Source organism: Spermophilus citellus (assembly GCF_964194105.1).
Source record: "Spermophilus citellus genome assembly, chromosome: 4".
Lineage (NCBI taxonomy): Eukaryota > Metazoa > Chordata > Mammalia > Rodentia > Sciuridae > Spermophilus > Spermophilus citellus.
This window is the reverse complement of record NC_138185.1, coordinates 29338178-29359792: the sequence shown is the minus strand read 5'-3', so window position 1 is coordinate 29359792 and position 21615 is coordinate 29338178. Positions and strand designations below refer to the sequence as shown.

Here is a 21615-nt window from a genome sequence, read left to right as displayed (position 1 = left end):
AACATTGTTCTCCACAGAGTGAATTTTAACTACTCTTACCTCACACTTCCCTCCTCTTGACCTCCTCCCACTGTCCGTTTGTTCCTTCAGGAGACATATGTTGTAATAGACTCAAAGAGGGCATTCGTTTCTGTGCAAATCAGCTGCAAAAGGAAAGAGTCACTAAACCATTAGAAGCATCATTTGTTTCCCTTAGATGAAAGTATAAAATGTTTGAAAATGCTTCTTATATTTTATTTAAAAAGGTGCTATCAAGTTGGATGTGGTGGCACCAACCTGTGATCCCAGAGACTCCAGAGACTGAGGCAGGAAGATTACTAGTTCAAGGCCAGCTTTGGCAACTTAGCAAGATCATGCCTCAAAATTAAGTAAAAAGGGCTAGGGGTGTGGGTCAGTGGTAGAGGGCCTCTAGGTTCAATCCCAAGTACAACAACAAAAAAAAATTAAAAAGTGTCTGCCTTTATACATATGTACTGTGATATGAAAGGGCTAAGACCTGGGCAGAGTGAGGAGTAGGAACTGATATGGGGAAAGCTGAATGGAGAAGGATAAACAAAATGTCGATGTGGAGTACTGCACAGGATCAATAAGGATTACAGTGTACAGGCCCTGGTTAGAGGGGAGGAGGGAAAGCTCTGGGTTCCTACACATATAAAAAGCGGGATCCCTAGCCATCTTTGTGCTGATGTGATCAGCTTGGATGGTAAGGGCCACAGGTTTAGCTTGAGTCTATGTTACCTGTGACTAGGCCTGTCTCAAGGAGTCTTGCCTATTGTAAAATAAAATAAAATACGTACTTATTGAAGTCTTTGCTATGCTCTGTCATTTGCATAGACATCATTCAGTGGTTGCCTGGTTCCTGCTTGACCCTTTCTTTTTCAATGAAATTTTTTTTTTTTTTTTGGTACTGAGGATTAAACACAGAGCTTTACACAAGCTAAGCAAGTGCTTTGCCACTGAACTAAATCCTCGGACCTTTTTATATTTTATTTTGAGACAGGGTCTCAAGAAATTGCTTGTGCTGGCCTTGAACTTGCAAATCCTCCTGCCTTAGCCTCAAATACCTGGGAATATAGGCATGTACCATCACACCCAGTTTCAGTGAATTTCTTAAATGGCTTTATAGTATCTACCTAAAGAGGGGCCTGTTTTTTTCTTTTTTATATGTGTGTGTGTGGTGCTGAGGATTAAACCCAGGGCCTTGTTCATGCAAGGCAAGCACTCTACCAACTGAGCTATATCCTCAGCCCAAGAGGGGCCTGTTTTTTGTGGCCATGTAATGAGGTGAGGACAATCCAGCTGGCTTCTCTTTTCCTTGGGAATCAGAAGTGCTTCCCATGCCCAGTGAATTTTGTTTCAGGCCAGGCCATGTGGCTCAGGGACATAGGCAGCCAGGCAGAAACATCCACAGGGCAGCTCCTGTCCTCTGCCAAGTTTGTCACACCAGTGTAGCCTAAGGCATTTTTGTCTCAGACCTCCTTTCTGCCTATTATTTTCCTAAGAAGTATTATTGTTGGAAATAGTCATCTTATCCCTGAATGTCTGCTTTACAAAAGAGGTTTGTGGTCTCAAGCAGATCGGCTTTTTAATACATTATATTTTAACTGATATATTCACAACCTGTTTCACAGCAATTAGAATAGTAAGACTACATTGTATATGGTATTTGTTATGTGCCAGGCACTATTCTAAGCATTTGAAATAAATTAAGTCTGTTACTCCTCACACCCAACCCTACAAGATAGATTTTGTCATTGTCCCAAGGTCACAGAGCTGATGAATAGTGGTGCTGAGGTTCAAGCCCTCAAAGCCTGACTCCAGAAGTTCAGTTCTCTTAACTTCTTACTCAGTGCTGCCTCTTGGTTGAATTGCAAACCCACATGACTTTTCTTTCATGTAGGTAATTATCAGCATTGTAACTGGCCTGCCAGGCTGTCATGCTAGTGAGCTCTGTGCTTTTCTGGTCACCCTGCATAAGGAATATGGCAGGTTAGTATGTCTGCTGCCTTTACTTTGGGAATGGGATTCTATGCCTGGGCCTGTCTATTAATGGGGTGACTTTAGACTTCATACTGGTCTTTGGTGCAACTGGTATTGGCACAGTAGTCATCCATCCATCTTTTTGTTTAACACACTATGCTGAGTGCTTCCTGTATGCCAGCTACTGATCTAAGTGTAGGGAATACATCACTGAGCAAAACAGAAGAAAATCTCTGCTCTAATGAAGTTTACATTCTAGTTTGGGAAGACACTTAACCAGGTAAGGAAAATAGTCTATATTAGCTAATGTAAAAGGCTTTGGAGAAAATAAAGCAGAGAAGTGCAGACTGGGAGAGGGATTGAATGGATGGTTAGGGAAGACCTCACTGAAAAGGTGATATTTCCACAACAACCTGAAGAAATAAGGGAACTAACCATTTGGTATCTGGGGAAGAGCACAGCAGCAGGTTGAGCAAATTCAAAGGGATGGGAGTGTGCCTGATCAGCAGGGGGGGACGGTCAGTGCCATGGTGATCATAAGAACTTGGGAGCTGGTAGAATTAGTGAACCTTCCATGACCACAGAGGGACCACATGAGTACTGGTGCAACTGGGACATGTTGGCTCAGATGAAACTGGGAAAATTATTCATCCATCACTTCACTGGACTGGCAGATGATTAATCAACTCTTCTTGACTGACCTGGGTACAGAATATCTAGTTAGTGTACTCCAAAGTAAAGAATCCTGCAGGAGGCTTTAAAGGAATTAAGAAAACTAAAATTGCACAAGGGTTGGGAATTTAGTGTGAGAAATTGCAGGGAATGAGGAGAACAGTTTTAGAGAAATTCTAGGGAATTATTGGGCCTTGTTTAATAAACACTTAATGGCTAACCAGTTCATCATGTCTAGTGCTGTTATTCTATAAACATTCTGAATTCTTTACCTGCCTATTTCTTATTCTTAGCAAGAGTTTTACTAAGCGCTGTACTGAAACCATTTATTGCATGGTTCTTCAGAAAATCACTGCCCGGTCAGAAGTCTTTCTCACCTCTGAAGTCTATTGATCATGAGCTTACTTGTTTTCCCTATGGCAGGGGTTTTCCTGTCAAAAGTGCCAGTGATAGTAGCTTCCGAATTTGGGGCTCTCAATTCATCTAGTACTTTCTGCCTTTTTCTGTGACATTAGGATTGCTTTATCCTATATGGATTCAGTGGGCAGAATGAATTTGGAATACAGGTCACATTTGAATCCATTACTGAGCATACAGGGCCAAGCCATCAGGTAGCCCTGGTGCTGAGATTACATTTCCATTTCCAGGTGGATGGTGTACCGCCAAATCATGGATAGCTCTGAATGTTTTCATGCTGCCCACTTCCAGAAATACCTTTCTAGTGCCCTGGAGGCCCAACAGAATCGCTCTGCCCGTCAATCAGCCTACATCTGCAAGAAGACCAGACTGCTGGTAGTGTTACAAGGGTAAGCATTTGACATCTGGGTACAGTTGGGTAGGGTAGTAACCTTGGCATTACTATTACTTAATGTGTAGCAAACCTGGGGCACAGAATAAACCTTGCATGGGCACAAACACTGTCCATGCTACACAGACAGGCTAGGCCTTGATCCAACAAGCATCCTATTACCATATTGTGGGTTAGAGTGGCTAGTGTAGTTTACATAAGTTTCAGGTTTGGTTTCAATACCAGAAGGTGCAAATTAGGGAATCTATTCAAGATTCTCTGATAATTCTTGGAACAATAGTGGTCTCTAACCCTCTTTCTTTGTCATCTATATAAGGGGGCCTCATCTGTTTTTCTCCTTCCTCCTGCAGAATTGCAGAGGTGACTCCTATACTCAGCTGTCTGCAGTACTCCTATTCCCTGTATGGCTAGCTCTGAAGGGTTTCTTAGGACCCTCAGTAAGGAGCATGTATTGACCAGTTAGGTAAGAAGCCCCCTGTTCATGACTGGTATAGGACCATAATTATAGCCTCCCAGCTCCTTAAGTCCCTGTGTAAGTAGGATTATCATGGGCATGCAATATCTAGGCAAGTACTCTACTACTGTCAGGTTTGACAGAGCATATACTACTGTCCTGACTGAACGATTGTCCCTTGACCTGTTGTTCTCAGGCCTCTAGGGAGGAGCCCCTCACAGGTCCATTATCATCTGGGCCCAGAGAGGAACATGCCAGGCCAGGAAAACATGTGCTCTGCCTTTCACTCTTTTATTATGGTTGATAATAAAGAAGCTTTTGGATGTTCTCACAAAGTGCTTTTGTGCTATGCTACATTTTTTGTGGTCATAATAATCAGTGTTTGTAATAAATTAGTCATTTCCAGTAAAGAATGGGCCAGGATCCAAGGCCCTGTTGGGCACCTGGCTGTGATGATGGGAAGTTGAAGGAGCTGGGATGGTGGTCCCAAGGAAGAGGCAGGTGGAACTGTGCATATTCAGGGCCATCATGCATTGGCAGACCTTATTATCGCACCCTTCCTCCATCTTCTCTTCTGTCAGCCCTCTTGTCCTACCTGTGAGCTCAGGTCATGGAAACTACAGAGGAAGAGTCTAGACATGAAACTACTTGATTTCTTCAGGTTTTTCATTACTTCTACTGGTCAAAGGAGTGGGTTGACCCAGCTTCATCACCTGCCCCTGCCAGAGTTGAGAGTCACTGGGATTGTGGACCTGGAGGGAAATTTGGCAGCTTGCCACTGTGCAGCTGAGGTCATTTTCACCCTCCATCATTTTAGAGAGCATTATTGACCCCTTTTCTTTGACTTTACAAGCCTGCAAAAGTGTCAGCTGTCTCAGAGTCTGAACTGTAATACAATAGATGATCTCTCTCTCTCTCTCTCTCTCTCTCTCTCTCTCTCTCTCTCGCACACACACACCCACACACACACACACACAGAGCCACCTCTGCAATTCTGCAGGAGGAAGGAGTAAAACAGTCATTTTAATGCAATAGAATTTCCCTTGGGAGGTTCTACGCAGGATTCTCTTGATGACCAGAGTGAATGGCCAAGGATCTTCTCTTTTGGGGAAGTCCCAAATGCACAAGCCTTATCAAAGAGCCTGCAGCCTGTTTTTATCTAACCTTTTCCACTAAAATTAATGAAGATTAACAGATGCTCCATTAATCTCCAGGTTCCCCAGCCACCCTTTCTAAGGCAAATTCCATTGCACTAAAATGACTGAAATCCTTGTGTGTGTGTGTGTGTGTGAGAGAGAGAGAGAGAGAGAGAGAGCGCGATAGATAGACACTGGCAGTTGAACCCAGTCCTCTTAATTTTTTATTTGAGACAGGGTCTCTCTAATTTGCTGAGGTTGACCTTGAACTTGTAATACTTCTACCTCAGCCTCTCAAGTAGCTGAGTTTATATCCTTGAGATTAACAGGACTCTATTGCTTATAATGAACTTGGACAAGAAAGAACCTCCAAGCACCAAGAAAGGGAGGCTCCAAGAAAGAGCCTCCCTTTTCAGAAGGGGGAAAAGTTATTGTTGAGGAGTGCGGTTGAAAGTTAAATCCATTTAATGCTCCCACAAAGATCTTTGGAGCAGGCAATATGCAAGTGTCCGTCCCATTTACCATGTGTGCTGCTATCAAGACTTGGCAGTGCCTACAGTGTATGGTGCTCTCCTGATATCCAGGCCTACCCAGGCACTACGGTGGAAAGATCCCCATGTGACCATCCATACACACATGTCCAGACAGGGAGAAAAGCCATCAAGCAGAGGGCTTGCTCTCAAAGCATGCGCATGGGCAGCTAAACTTAAGGTCTTTTGTGTGAATTTCCAGAGACACCAAATAAATAAAACACAGACACACACTTAACCTTTAAACAAACTTCAGGACGGCTTCTCTGCTCTCAGCTCCCCAAATAGGAGACCAAGAGAAAGTCATGAAAGGCTGGCAAGAGAGAGCGAGCACTTTTGGAAGTGGGCTTTTACTGGGGGGACCTTTATTCTTAGAAAATTCCATCCAAAAAAGGTCAGAAGTGGGGCAGGGTTACAAAGGACAGGTGGGGCCATGGGGCAACATGCCTAAGGGTCCATGGGGCAACACGCCTACTTCTGAAGACATGCCCTCAAACTTTGGGACAGGGCAATGTGCAGGTCACTACAAGGTGTAGTGAAGGTCAAAGCCTCTCCGCTCCAGGATGGAGGGCGTGAATCTATTCAGAGTGGCTCCCCACAAAGCCTTATGGGGGAAATCCCCGAACACCAAGGCCAAGGACCGAACTGAGGGCCTTGTGTATGCTAGGCAAGTGCTCTACCACTGAGCAAAATCCTCAACTCCTCATACGGAACTCCTGAACTTAGCACCCCTTGTCCTCTAATGAAGTTCTGCTGACTGGACAGGATTGAGGCCAGACCTGGGTAGGAGGTAGGAGATGTTGTAGTGTGGAATGAAGCCAAGGGCTTTTTTGCAGATGAGTTGTTTGTAGAAACTTAGGAAATGGCTCAGGCAGGCTTTACCTTCCCCCACCTGCCACTGACTTCCTAAGGGCACAGAGAGACCCAGGCTGATCTAATACACAAGGCTGTGTGTCAGGTTTGACTTCCCTCCACAAAAACAGACCTTTTGGTGATAGTCTAGGTCAGTTGGGACAGTGTGAGTGTTGTCCACCATGTGAAGAGGGCAGGTCCCCTCTGTGTGGCCAAGGGTCTACAGTGGGGCAGGATGGGGTGCCAAATGTCCCTACGCTGTTTATCTACTCTACTTTAGGCACTAGGGAGTATAGCACACAAAACTACATTTTCATTTCAGACCATCAGTAAACAAATGAGAAAAGACAACATGTAAGAAAAAGACACAATAAAAGAAAAACCCAACAAAAATAATAAAAAGAGCTTACATAACTAATGATCAGTGCTTTTAGGGGGGAAAAAACTGGGGGAAGAGAGCATGGAGTTCCAAAAGGGAGTATTGCTGTATTGAACACAGTGTATGAAGTCAGAGGATGCCTCTCATAAGATGCCATTTGTGTGTTAAAGCACTTACCTAGCATGCACAAGGCCCCAGGTTCAATCCCAAGCACTGCAAAAATGAAAACAACAAAAAAAATGCCACTTGAGCAGAGACCTGAAGGGAGAAAGGGATCGAACTGTCAGATATCAGAAGAGCATTCCAAGTAGAGGGGAAAGGAGAATACTAAGGTAGAAGTATGCCTGGCATGTTCAGGGAAGAGCCAGGAGGCCAGAGTGGTGGGATTAGGGGAAGGGACAGGATGGTAGATGAAATTCTTCCCTGTCTTGTGGGGGATTAGATTATAAAGGGCTACCTGACTTATTGTTAAGGGCTTTGGCTTTCAGACTGGGTTTTGAACAGTGATGCCATTATCTGACTGTGGGGTTAGTATATCCCTCTAGCTTCAGTGCTGAGAACAAATTGGAAGGAGGAAAGGACAGAAGTAGGGGACCAGCTGGGAGGTTGTTGGCATGATCTAGGCAGGAGATTGTAGCAGTTTGGACTCACTGGTACTGCAGGTATGTGAGCAATAATCTCTTCTAGTTGCATGTTGAAAACTGAGAAAAAATGGAGTCAATGAAGACTCCAAATACATCTTTTAGCCTAGCTTCTGAAAGAGTATAGAGTCCCCTCTGATAAGGAAGACACAGCCTTGGGAGGAGCCGACTTAGAGGAGTCAGATTATGAACTATTAGGTTCAAAGTGAAGATATTCAAATTGGCTCTAAATCTGGGTTTTGGAGGAAATTCCAAGCAGAAGACAAGAATGCAGTCAGTATTTGACACATCTACTGCTCTGAACAGTTCTGATGATTTTTTAAATATATTTTTTTAGATATTTATGGACCTTTCTTTTGTTCATTTATTTATGTTGCTGTTGAGAATCAAACCCACTGCCTCACACATGCTAGGCAAGTGCTCTACCACTGAGCCACAACCCTAGCCCCTCTGATGATCCTTTGAAGTGGGAAGGAGGAGAAAAGAGCAACTAAAGAAAATAGACATAAGCAGGAGTTCCTAACTTGATTAGAAAACATGCCCCAAAGCTGGCCTCTAATCCCAGTGACTCAAGAGACTGAGGTAGGAGGATCTCAAGTTTGAGGCCAGCCTCAGCAACTTAGTAAAACCAACAACAACTTAGCATGACCCTGTCTCAAAATAAAAAGTAAAAAGGGCTTGGAATGTAGCAGTCTTGGGTTCAATCCCTAGCATAAAAAAAGGGATCTTGGAAAAAACAGGCCTAGGGACATCAAGTAGGGGAGCCCTATAATCACCGCAGGCTTCCTTTACCCCATGAACAAGTTGGCTCTTCTACCCATTCTTTCACAGTTAGGAGGACTAACAGAACTTGGGAATGTAGAAGCACTTTGGGGATTCCTGGGATTCTGAATTACGAAGTTGAGTAACAGACACCAAGGAACCCAATTATAGGCTCCTCCTATTGGTCTTCCTTCTTTCCATGCTGACTCAGCCACTCAGCATGCCTCTTACCCATCTCTGTAGCTCCAACCAGTATTCCTTTTTTCCCCCTCAGCTACACGGATATAATTGATGTCATCCAGGCCCTGCAGACCCACCCAGACTCAAATGTCAAGTCCTTCTTCACCATTGGTGCCATCACGGTTTGCATGGAGCCCCTGAGCTGCTACATGGAGCACAGGTAGATATTTAGGACCACCTTCAGCCCATGGGATGTGGTGTGAGTAAATGTACGGAAATCGATATTTTCCTTACCCACCAGAAGACAAATATTTATGTATGTTTGACTTTTGGAACACATCAGTGTGCCTTGTATGTAATAAGTGCTCGGTCACTCTTTGATTAATGCTAGGTCATCAAAGGACCCAAAAAGCCCAAGGGAAAGGAGAGTCAGTATTGGGTACAGTCTTAGCCTTTGTGAGGACAAGAACCATTTCCATTTAATACTTAGTATATAGTGCTCATGAAATATCTATTGAGGGCTGGAGATGTGGCTCAGTAGTAGAACACTTATTTACCCATTATGCATGTGAAGCTCTGGGTTTAATCTCCAGCTCTGAAAAGAAAAAGTAAAAGAATGGGTACTTCAGGCTGAGGTTGTGGCTCAGTGGTAGAGCACTTGCCTAGCAAGTGTGAGGCACTGGTTCAATCCTCAGCACCACATAAAAATAAATACATAAAATAAAGTTATTGTGTTCATCTACAACTAAAAAAAAATTTAAAAAAAAGAATGGGTACTCCAATATGTGTATACTAAGTGTCCTCAAAAATAGTTTAAGATATTAAAGGTCTCAAAGGGGCTGGAGGTGTAGCTCAAGAACAAAGCCATTGCCTAGCATGTGCAAAGCCATGGGTTTGAAACCCAGCACTGTAAACAAATGAAAAAAAAATAAAATAACCGAGGATGAGCGTATAATATAATCTGTCTAAACATAGAAATGAGACTAAAATGAGGTGATTATGGTTATAGAATATAAAATATAAGCGATAAAATCAGGGGTAATTAATAGGAAATATGAGTATACTCATTTCCTCATTTTTTCAGACTGGGAGATCAGAAATATTTAAGTCAATAAATTCAAAGATACTGACTTGCTCAGTTTTTAGATATTAATGAGAAATTTCAAAATTACTAATCTGAATTCCTTCCAGAAAATAATTTACTATAGTAGATTTACTAATGCTCTGTTGAAAAACTAATGATTAGCTCATGGTGTATGTGGATAGAATAAAACAGTTATGGATACTGTAATCAAGAATAGAAAGTTATAGCCAGGTGCAGTGGCACACATCTGCAATCTGGCTGCTCAGGAGGCTAGGCAGGATTGAAAGTTTGAGGCCAGTCTGGAAATTTTGATTTTGTCTCGAAATAAAAAAATTAAAATGGCTGGGGAGATATAGCTCAGTGGTAGAGTGCCACTGGGTTTAATTCCCAGTACAAGAAAAGAAGGAGTAGGGGGCCAGAGGGGGAAGAAAGGAAGAGGAGGAAGAGCAGAAGGAGGAGAAGAAGAAGAATAGAAAGTTACTAAATAGATGGATGAGGCACACCTGTAATCCCAGCAGTTTGGGAGACTGAGGCAGGAGGATTGCTAGTTCAAAGCCAGCCTCAGCAAAAGTGAGGCACTAAGCAATTCAATGAGACCCTGTCTCTAAATAAAATACAAAGTAGGGCTGGGGATGATGTGGCTCAGTGGTCAAGTCCCCTGGGTTCAATCCCTGGTACCTCCCTCCAAAAAAAAAAAAAAAAAGAAGAAGAAGGTTACTAAATAAACTTAAATTCATTCCATTAAAAAATTTAAAGAGCTGAAAGGTATAGCTCAGTGGAAGAGCACAGGGTTGGCTTCAGGTTCAATCCCTAGCACCCAATACAAGAAGTGTGTGTGTGTGTGTGTGTGTGTGTGTGTGTGTGTGTGTGTGTGTCTATGTGGGTGTGTATTTAATTAGCCAGTATTATGTCCATAAATTTAAAAAAAAGAAAGAAGAAAAATTATTCTTACATCCTTAAATGGCCAACTTTGGTAGATGAAAAATATGCTACAGCAAAAGCAGCCCCTCTCAACAAGAACCAAAGACTTACTGGAGGAACTATGATTGGGCAAAGGGGAAAGGAGGGGACATGGGGTCAGGAAAGATGGTGGAATGAGATGGACATCATTACCCTAGGTACATGTGTGAATGCATGTATGGTATGACACTACATCGTGTACAACCAAATAAATGAGAAGTTGTGCTGCAATTGTGTACAGTGAATCAAAGTGCATTCTGCTGTCATATCTACCTAATTAGAATAAATAAATAAATAAATTTTTAAGAAGTATGTTATTAAACAATATATTAAATGTAAAAAGAGAAAAAAAAAGAACCAAAGAGTTGAATCTAGTATTTTTTACCCTGCAAATTTGGATTTGACTATGAAACTGCTTTGACCAATAGGACATTAACATTGCATGAAACAAACAGAAGCATGAGAAGTGTTTACACATTGAGATTTTTCTTCCCTTGCTTCTGGGAGCTGAGACTAAACTAGGAGCTTAGGCTCCAGGAGCCTAAACTAGGCTGCTGGAGGATCAAGAGGCCACAGGGAGAGTGGGGCCCTGCCATCCCAGCCCTGTCATCTGGACTAAGGTCTCATTTCTACCTTTGTGTAAGACTATCTTAAACAATCAGCCACAGCTGAACTGGCCCAAGCAAAAACCAACCGCCTAGCCCTTCTGATTCTATTCTGCACAATGAATCATAAGAAATAATAAATGGTAATACTTTTTATCAGGGTTTTACGTTTTGTTTTTTGCTGATTTTTTTTTTTTTTGAGACAAGGTCTCAAGGCTGGCCTTGAATTTGTGATCCTCATGCCTCAGCCTCTCAAGTAGCTGGAACAGGCATGTGCCACCATCATTGGCTAAATGGTCATAATTTTAAGCCATTTAGCCTTTGGGTGATTTAGTACAGTGTTACAAGTATACTAATGATAGGAATATAAAATCTCTAGGGAGATAAATTTGTCCATGTGATTGCAAGAGTTTTTTTTTATTGGTTGTTCACAACATTACAAAGCTCTTGACAAATCATATTTCATACATTAGAATCAAGTGGGTTATGAACTCCCATTTTTACCCCAAATACAGATTGCAGAATCACATCGGTTAGTTACACATCACATTTTTACATACTGCCATATTAGTGACTGTTGTATTCTGCTACCTTTCCTATCCTATACTATCCCCCCTCCCCTCCCCTCCCATCTTCTCTCTCTACCCCATCTACTGTAATTCATTTCCCTCCATGTTTGTTATCCCATTCCCCTCATAACCTCTTATATATAATTTTGTATAACAATGAGGGTCTCCCTCCATTTCCATGTGATTTCCCTTTTTTTTTCTCCCTTTCCCTCCCGCCTCATGTCTCTGTTTAATGTTAATCTTTTCTTTCTGCTCTTCCTCCCTGTTCTGTTCTTAGTTGCTCTCATTATATCAAAGAAGACATTTGGTATTTGTTTTTTAGGGATTGGCTAGCTTCACTAAGCATAATCTGCTCTAGTGCCATCCATTTCCCTGCAAATTCCGTGATTTTTGTCATTTTTTAGTGCTGCGTAATACTCCATGGTGTATAAATGCCACATTTTTTTTATCCATTCATCTATTGAAGGGCATCTGGGTTGATTCCACAGTCTAGCAATTGTGAATTGTGCTGCTATGAACATCGATGTCGCAGTATCCCTGTAGTGTGCTCTTTTAAGGTTTTCAGGAAATAGTCCGAGAAGGGCAATAGCTGGGTCAAATGGTGGTTCCATTCCCAGCTTTCCCAGGAATCTCCATACTGCTTTCCAAATTGGCCACACCCGTTTGCAGTCCCACCAGCAGTGTATAAGAGTACCCTTTCCCCCACATCCTTGCTAGCACTCGTTGTTGTTTGACTTCGTCATGGCTGCCAATCTTACTGGGGTGAGGTGGTATCTTAGGGTGGTTTTCATTTGCATTTCCTTGACTGCTAGCGATGGTGAGCATTTTTTCATGTACTTGTTGATTGTTTGTATGTCCTCCTCTGTGAAGTGTTTGTTCATGTCCTTGGCCCATTTGTTGATTGGGTTGTTTGTTTTCTTATTGTCTAATTTTTTGAGTTCTTTGTATACTCTGGATATTAGGGCTCTATCTGAAGTGTGAGGAGTAAAAATTTGTTCCCATGATGTGGGCTCCCTATTTACCTCTCTTATTGTTTCTCTTGCTGAGAAAAAACTTTTCAGTTTAAGAAAGTCCCATTTATTGATTCTTGTTATTAACTCTTGTGCTATGTGTGTCCTGTTAAGGGATTTTGAGCCCGTCCCCACAATCTGTAGATCGGAGCCAACTTTTTCTTCTATCAGACGGAGAGTCTCTGATTTGATATCTAGCTCCTTTATCCACTTTGAGTTGACTTTTGTGCATGGCGAGAGTAGGGGATTCAGTTTCATTTTGTTGCATATGGATTTCCAGTTTTCCCAACACCATTTGTTGAAGATGCTATCCTTTCTCCATTGCATGTTTTTAGCTCCTTTATCAAATATAAGATAGTTGTAGCTTTGTGGATTAGTCTCTGTATCCTCTATTCTATACCATTGGTCCACCCGCTTGTTCTGGTACCAGTACCATGCTGTTTTTATTACTATTGCTTTGTAATATAGTTTGAAATCTGGTATCGCTATACCACCTGATTCACACTTCCTGCTTAGAATTGTTTTTGCTATTCTGGGTCTTTTATTTTTCCATATGAATTTCATGATTGCTTTATCTATTTCTACAAGAAATGCCATTGGGATTTTGATTGGCATTGCATTGAACCTATAGAGAACTTTTGGTAATATCACCATTTTGATGATGTTAGTTCTGCCTATCCATGAACAAGGTATATTTTTCCATCTTCTAAGATCCTCTTCTATTTCTTTCTTTAGGGTTCTGTAGTTTTCATTGTATAGGTCTTTCACCTCTTTTGTTAGGTTGATTCCCAAGTATTTTATTTTTTTTGAGGATATTGTGAATGGAGTGTTTTTCCTCATTTCCGTTTCAGAAGTTTTGTCGCTGATATACAGAAATGCCTTTGATTTATGTGTGTTGATTTTATATCCTGCCACTTTGCTGAATTCATTTATTAGTTCTAGTAGTTTTTTTGTAGACCCTTTTGGGTCTTCTAGGTATAGAATCATGTCATCTGCAAATAGTGATAATTTAAGTTCTTCTTTTCCTATTTTTATGCCTTTAATTTCTTTCGTCTGTCTAATTGCTCTGGCCAGTGTTTCGAGAACTATATTGAATAGAAGTGGTGATAGGGGGCATCCCTGTCTTGTTCCAGATTTTAGAGGGAATGCCTTCAATTTTTCTCCATTCAGAATGATGCTAGCCTGAGGCTTAGCATAGATAGCTTTTACCATGTCGAGGTAAGTTCCTGTTATCCCTAGTTTTTCTAATGTTTTGAACATAAAGGGATGCTGTACTTTGTCAAATGCTTTCTCTGTGTCTATCGAGATGATCATATGGTTCTTATCTTTAAGTCTATTGATGTGGTGAATAACATTTATTGATTTCTGTATATTGAACCATCCTTGCATCCCAGGGATGAATCCTACTTGATCATGGTGCACAATTTTTTTGATGTGCCTTTGTATCCGATTCGCCAGAATTTTATTGAGGATTTTTGCATCTAGGTTCATTAGAGATATTGGTCTGTAGTTTTCTTTCTTTGAGGTGTCTTTGTCTGGTTTCGGAATCAGGGTGATGTTGGCCTCATAGAATGAATTTGGAAGAGCTCCCTCTTTTTCTGTTTCCTGAAATAACTTGAAAAGTATTGGTATTAATTCTTCTTTAAAGGTTTTGTAGAACTCCGCTGTATACCCATCTGGTCCTGGGCTTTTCTTGGTTGGAAGTCTTTTGATTGCTTCTTCTATTTCATCTATTGATACTGGTCTGTTTAAGTTGTGAGTTTCCTCCTGACTCAGTCTGGGCAAATCATATGACTTAAGGAATTTATCGATGTCTTCACTATCTTCTATTTTATTGGAATATAGGTTTTCAAAATAATTTCTAATTGTTTTCTGTATTTCTGAAGTGTCTGTTGTAATATTGCCTTTTTCATCCCGTATGTTAGTAATTTGAGTTCTCTCTCTTCTTCTCTTCGTTAGTATGGCTAGGGGTCTGTCGATCTTATTTATTTTTTCAAAGAACCAACTTTTTTTTTGTTAATTTTTTCAATAGTTTCTTTTGTTTCAATTTCATTGATTTCCGCTCTGATTTTAATTAATTCTTGCCTTCTGCTACATTTGCTGTTGTTTTGCTCTTCCTTTTCTAGGGCTTTGAGATGAAGTGTGAGCTCATTTATTTGTTGGTTTTTCCTTTTTTTGAGGAATGACCTCCAGGCGATGAATTTCCCTCTTAAAACTGCTTTCATTGTGTCCCATAGATTCCGATATGTTGTGTCTGTATTTTCATTTATCTCTAAGAATTTTTTGATTTCCTCCTTTATGTCTTCTGTAACCCATTGATCATTCAGTAACATATTGTTCATTGTCCATGTGATGTAGGATTTTTCCTTCCTTCTTTTATCATTGATTTCCAGTTTCATTCCATTATGATCTGATAAAGTGCATGGTATTATCTCAACCCCTTTATATTTACTGAGGGTTGTCCTATGGCATAATATATGATCTATTTTTGAGAAGGTTCCATGTGCTGCTGAGAAAAAAGTATATCCACTTGATGATGGTTGATATATTCTATATATGTCAGTTAAGTCTAGGTTATTGATTGTGATATTGAGGTCAATAGTTTCTTTATTCAACTTTTGTTTGGAGGATCTGTCCAATGGTGAGAGAGGTGTGTTGAAGTCACCCATGATTATTGTGTTGTGGTCTATTTGATTCTTGAACTTGAGGAGAGTTTGTTTTATGAACGTCGCAGCGCCATTATTTGGTGCATAAATATTGATAATTGTTATGTCTTGTTGGTGAATGGTTCCTTTTAACAGTATATAATGTCCTTCCTTATCCCTTTTGATTAACTTAGTCTTGAAGTCGATTTTATTCGATATGAGAATGGCCACCCCTGCTTGCTTACGAGGAGCGTGTGCGTGGTATATTTTTTCCCAACCTTTTACCTTGAGCCTGTGTATGTCTTTTCCAATCAGATGTGTCTCCTGGAGGCAGCATATTGTTGGATTTGTTTTTTTAATCCATGTTACCAGCCTATGTCGCTTTATTGGAGAGTTTAAGCCATTAACGTTTAGAGTTACTATTGATATATGGTTTGTACTTCCTGCCATGTTTGATTATTTATCTCTTTTGTTTTTCCCTAATTTAGTTTGTTTCTCCATGATTAGCTTTCCCCCCGTCCTCTGTCTTTACCGAGGTACTTCCCGCTGATGGTTTTGGTTATCGTTTTCCATTTCTTCCTTGTGTAGAGTTTTGCTCAAGACGCTTTGCAATGCTGGTTTTCTGGCTACAAATTCTTTTAGCTTTTGTTTATCATGAAAGATTTTTATTTCGTTGTCGTATCTGAAGCTTAATTTTGCTGGATATAGAATTCTTGGTTGGCATCCATTGTCTTTCAGTGTTTGAAATACGTTGTTCCAGGATCTTCTCGCTTTTAGCGTCTGTGATGAAAAATCCGTTGTCAACCTTATTGGTTTACCCCTAAATGTAATCTGCCTCTTTTCTCTTGTAGCTTTTAATATTTTCTCTTTGTTCTGTATATTGGATAGCTTCATAACAATGTGTCTTGGTGTTGGTCTACTGTGATTTTGTGTGCTCGGTGTCCTGTATGCATCTACAATTTGTATATCTGTTTCCTTTTTTATTTCTGGAAAGTTTTCTGTAATTATTTCCTTCAGCAAGTTACTCATTCCCTTGGCATGAATCTCTGTGCCTTCCTCTATCCCGATGACTCGTAAGTTTGGTTTTTTTAAATTATCCCAAATCTCTTGGATGTTTTTCTCGTGATTTTTTACCAGTCTATCTGAGTTGGCTAGACTCTTTTCAAGATGATATATTTTGTCTTCATTATCTGACGTTCTGGTTTCTACTTGCTCCACTCTGTTAGTGATACTCTCGATTGAGTTTTTAATTTGGTTTATCGTTTCCTTCATTTCTAGAATCATTGTTTGATTTTTTTTATAATCTCTATCTCCTGATAAAGATGCTTAACTTCTTCTTTTATCTGTTTATGTAATTCATTTTCAATGTGATCTTTAAGGTTCCTTTCCATCTGTCTAAGGTGTTCCTTGAGTTCTTTATATGGCCATTTTTCTGATGACTCCAGGTCCTCCTGAATATTTAGGCTGTCTTTCATTGTTTGTACTCCTTTTCTTCCTTGCTTTTTTATGCTCATGATACTTCTTGTTCTGTTTGACTGCTGAGTTACTGTTTACTCTTATAAATTTATTTGATGCTTGGGAGGAGAGGTATTAGAAGGGAAGGGAAGAAGTGACTAAAGAGAGTGAGTGTAGGCAGGTGGAATTCAAGAGAGGGGGAATAAGAAAATTGAAAAGAAATGAAAAGACAAAAGAAAAAAAAGTGAAAAGAAAGAAAGAAAAAACGAAAAAATAAAAATTTAAAACAAACAAAAAAATTATAATGATAATAAAAAAATGGAAATTGAAGTTTAAAAAATAATAATAATAATAATAATAATAGAATAAAAAGAATTTAAAAAATTGAAACCATTAATAAGAAAGTTAGAGAACAACAACAACATCAACTACAAAAAGTGAGAATAAAAAAAATACTAATAATATTCATTAAAAAAATAATAATAATAATAAATGCAGTCATAGAGCTCGATTAACTTCTCTTCCAGTAGGTGGAGCTATGCCCACTGGGCCAGGCTTCTCCTCGTGATAGGTGGGAACCAATCACTGTGCCTCAGCTCTTCTTCCCAGACTGTGCGAGTCTCCAGTCCTGAGTGCCTAGGTCCTTCTCTTGTGGTTCCTCAATCCAGGCCCCACTCACCTGTGACGCTTACCACATTACTGGCTACACGCCGGGTCTGCTGCTCCTGGGAGCCCTGTTTTCACGGATGCCTGGGCACACCCTTTCTGTTTGCCTCCCTCGGACCCTAAGTTTGTAGGGCTTGGGGCTGAGGACCCCCAGCGAATTTGTTTGCCCTCAGGTAGCAACTCCCCTGGTAGCTGGTGCAAGGGACCTCTGTTGTCAGCCCTGGTGGGAGCGATAGCCGGGGGTTCTGCGCCGCTAGTCCCACGTCACTCCTGATTCCCTGGGTCTGGCTATGGTGCTCAGTTGGCTTTTACCTCTGTGAGATCAGGTGGGCCGACTAGTTATTTCAGCAGGATCGTTAGTGCTGAGTCACGAAAAGCAGGCGATCCGGGGCTTAAATGCAGCAGATTCGTGCTCAGTGTGTGTTTTCTGAGGGGCCCAAAGTGTACGCCCTAGCTCCACGTCAGCTCAGCATTGCCTAGTGATCCTGAGCAAATAGGCTTTAGATAATTTACAGCTCCCTATGCCCGCGCAGTTGAAGAGGTCAGAGACTTGATCTCTCCGCGCCTGCCGCCATGTTAGACCTCCTCAATGATATTCATGTTACCCTTACAGTTTCCTGGCATAAGCAAGATCTTGGGGTTATACAAACTGCTGCTTCTGTTTCCAGTCCAGTTTTCTAGAACTGAAACCCTGCTGCCGTCGCCTCCACCTCTGGTCCGCGCTCTTGGGCACCACGCTTGTCTGCGACCTTAGCAGCGCCGCCGCGGAGGGCCCAAGCGGCTGCCACCGCTCCTCTCCAGCCCCGTCCTCCTGAGCACGGGTCCCCTCGCAGGGGGATGCCGAACGACCCCAGAGCAGGCTCTGCCCCAAGGTGCAGCAGGGAACAGGCGACCGAGGCACTTGAGGCCGTGGTCCAGCCTTCGGAGGACAGGGCTCGGCACGCAGCCCAGTTCCAGTCTCTAGATGCGGCAGCTGGACCGTGTAGACAGGGCCATCAAGACAGCATGCAGAAAGCAAATGGCGGCTCCCGCGGAGTGGATTTTCGCCCGAAACTACAGCCCCGCCAACAATTTCAATCCACTTACTCTCCCTGTATAGACAATATTCAAAAAAAAAAAAAAAAGGGCGGGGTGTACTGAGCTTTCTTTGCCTCAGGTACTTACAATCCACTGCTGATTACCCATTCAGCTTCTCTGCCGGGAGCGAAGTCCTGATTGCAAGAGTTTTATCATATAGTTTTATTTCTGCAAGTGAATAAAGATGCATGTATTTATTTTTGTTTCAGGGAGAATTCTTTTTTCCCCACATGCAGTTTTGTATTATTATTATTATTATTATTATTATTATTATTATTATTTCAATGCTGGGAATTGATCTAACGCAGGTCTTGTGCATGCAAGGCAAATCCTCTACCACTGACTGACACCCCAAACCCCAAGGGGAATTCTTAATTTCAAGCAGTTGAACCCACTGGAGCATGTGTACATAGAAGGGAATCTATAAAGAACATTAAGTAACTTGCAGATTCTCCAAGAGAGCCAAAAATTCAGGCTGTAGTGTTGGCTAGGCAGCCAGGAGGAACCCTCAACTTTCCATAGGGCTGCTCTCATAAGGTGTATCTCTACTACTTCCTTCACTAGAATGTGCGATCTGTTAACCATATGTTTCCTTACCTTGCTTACTGCCAGTTGGAGTCTTGTGGTACCTTTATTTATTTGGTGAAGTATAGTTCACATATATGCACCAGACTGTAAGGAAGGCTGGAAAAGCAATTTTCTGCTCTTCTATTAGGGAATAGATTTCCTAACCAAGCAGAGAAAAGATGATTAGAAGGTATTAGGCATTCTAAAACATGGCAGATGTGGTCTGTGATATCACAACAATGCTGTTTATATTTAAGAACTGGAAATAATCTAAATGCTTATTAGTAAGAGACTGGTTAAATTTGAGATATAGATATATAATGAGATGCTATGCAGGTATTTAAAAAAATCAAGTAGACTTTTATGTACTAACATGGAAAAATGTTCACAATATTTTATAAATTTCAAAAGCCAATTGCCAAAACAATATGCATTTTTATATATTTTTTATATTTTTAGTTTCATTTGGTTGTTTTGGGATTTTGTTTTTGTTTTGTTTTTGAAATGAAGCCTCACTACACTGCCCACAATGTTTGCTTATCCTCCTGGGTTTAAGTAATCCTCTTACCTCAGCCTCCCCAGTGTTGGGACTGTAGGTGCATACCATGACACCAACATGTGGTATGTATTTTCAAAATGTTTGTTTATATAAGCATAGGAAATAATTAGAAGGATATATACCAAACTGTTAATAGTGCTTCCTTCTGGAAAATGGCCATTGCCTTTCAAGGCAAATGTTGAATGAGGAAGAGATCATTTGATGCTTCATTGTGTGTGTGTGTGTGTGTGTGTGTGTGTGTGTGTGTGTGTGTGTGTTGCCTTTTAAAAATATAATAGCTTTCTTGATATAATTTCACCCTTTTTAAAGGGTACAGTTCAGGGCCAGGGGTTGTAGCTCAGTGGTAGAGTGCTTGCCTAGCACATGTGAGGTCCTGGATTCGATCCTCAGCACCATATATAAGTAAATTAATTAAATAAAGGCATTGTGTCCATCTGTAACTGAAAAAAAAATTTAAAAATAAATAAAGTGTTCAGTGGTTTTTTAGTACATTCAGAGCGTATAACCATTATTACCGTCCGATTTCAAATATTTTCATTATCCCCAAATGAAACTCCTCCCTCCCTCTTCTTCCCAGTGCTTGGCAACTTTACATCTACTTTTTTGTATGTTTGTTTGTTTCACAAAGTTGCTTAGGACCTTGCTAAGTTGCTGAGGCTGACCTTAAAACTTTTTTTTTTTTTTGCAGGGAGAGGGAGACTAGTCCTTCTGTCTTGTGAATCTGTTGTATATATCTGGATTTTCTTATTCTGGACATTTCATAAATGGAATATGTGGTTTCTGTGCCTGGCATCTTTCATTTAGCATATTTTCAAGAGTTTTATCATATAGTTGTAGCTTTATCAATGCTTACTTTTGGGGTTTTTTGTTTGTTTGGTTTTGGCCAAATATTTTGTCACATGGAATATATCTATTTGCCCATTCATTGGCTGATGGATATTTGAATTATTTTTAACTTTGGGCTATTATAAATAATACCACTATAGCCAGGTGTTGTGGCGTACACCTGTAATCCCAGTTACTCTGGGAGACTAAGGCAATAGGATTGCAAGTTCCAAGCCATCCTGGGTAACTAAGATCCTGACTCAAAATAAAATAAAGTAAAATAATTCTGGGATAGTTCAGTGGTAGAGCATTTACCTGACATACATGAGGCCTTGGGTTTAATCCCCAGTACTACAAATAAATAAATATTTCTATGAACATTTGTATATAAGTTTTTACAGGGATATATGTTTTCTCTTCTTTTGGGTATATAGTAGGAGTGGAATTACAGGATTATGTGGTAACTATTATGTTTAACAGTTTGAAGACCCAGAAACTAATTTCCAAAGAAATTGCACCATTTACAACCCTACCATCAAAATGCTTTAGGGTTCCAATTTATTCACATCCTCACCAATACTCATCTGTCTTTTTTATTTTAGTCATCCTAGTGTAAAGTAACATCATTGTGTTCTTTATTTACATTTTCCTGATGCCAATAATATTTAACATCTTTTCATTTTCTTCTTGGCCATTTGTATATCTTCTTTGGGGAAATGTCTATTCACATCCTTCACCCATTTTAAAATTAGGTTTTCTGTCTTTTTATTAAGTTGGAAGAGTTCTTCATATATTCTGAATTTGAATCCTTTATCATGTCCAGGAACATGTATATATCTTTCCATTTAGGTTTTTAATTTCTTTCAGCAATGTTTTATATTTTTCAATGTACATATCCTGTGCTTCCTCTGTTTAATTTATTCCTAAATGTTTTATTGTTTTTGATGTTAATATAAAAGGAGTTGTTTTCTTAATTTCATTTTTGTATTTTTAAATGGCCACTGTGCAGACATTTAACTGATTTTGATCTTATATCCTCAACCTTGCTGAATTCACTTATTAATTCAGTTTGTGGGTTGTTTTTTTTTTTTCAGTGCATTTGTAGACTTCTAAAGTCGGTCTTCCTTCCTTCCTTCCTTCCTTCCTTCCTTCATTTATTTATTGTACTAGGAATTTAACCCAGCCCCTCCCCGTTCTTT

At 40.4% G+C, this 21615-nt stretch overlaps 1 protein-coding gene across 5 annotated transcripts in view; it reads left to right on the top strand.

The window, feature by feature from the left end:
- The window catches only part of DNAAF9 (dynein axonemal assembly factor 9), a 159052-nt gene that overhangs the window by 113631 nt on the left and 23806 nt on the right, over nt 1-21615 (top strand). For all 5 annotated transcript variants that reach the window (XM_081289866.1, XM_081289863.1, XM_081289864.1 and 2 more), the window contains 3 exons: nt 1901-1989; nt 3300-3458; nt 8489-8614. In XM_081289866.1, the coding sequence (XP_081145992.1) occupies nt 1901-1989; nt 3300-3458; nt 8489-8614 (374 nt within the window). The remainder of the gene's footprint in view (nt 1-1900; nt 1990-3299; nt 3459-8488; nt 8615-21615) is intronic.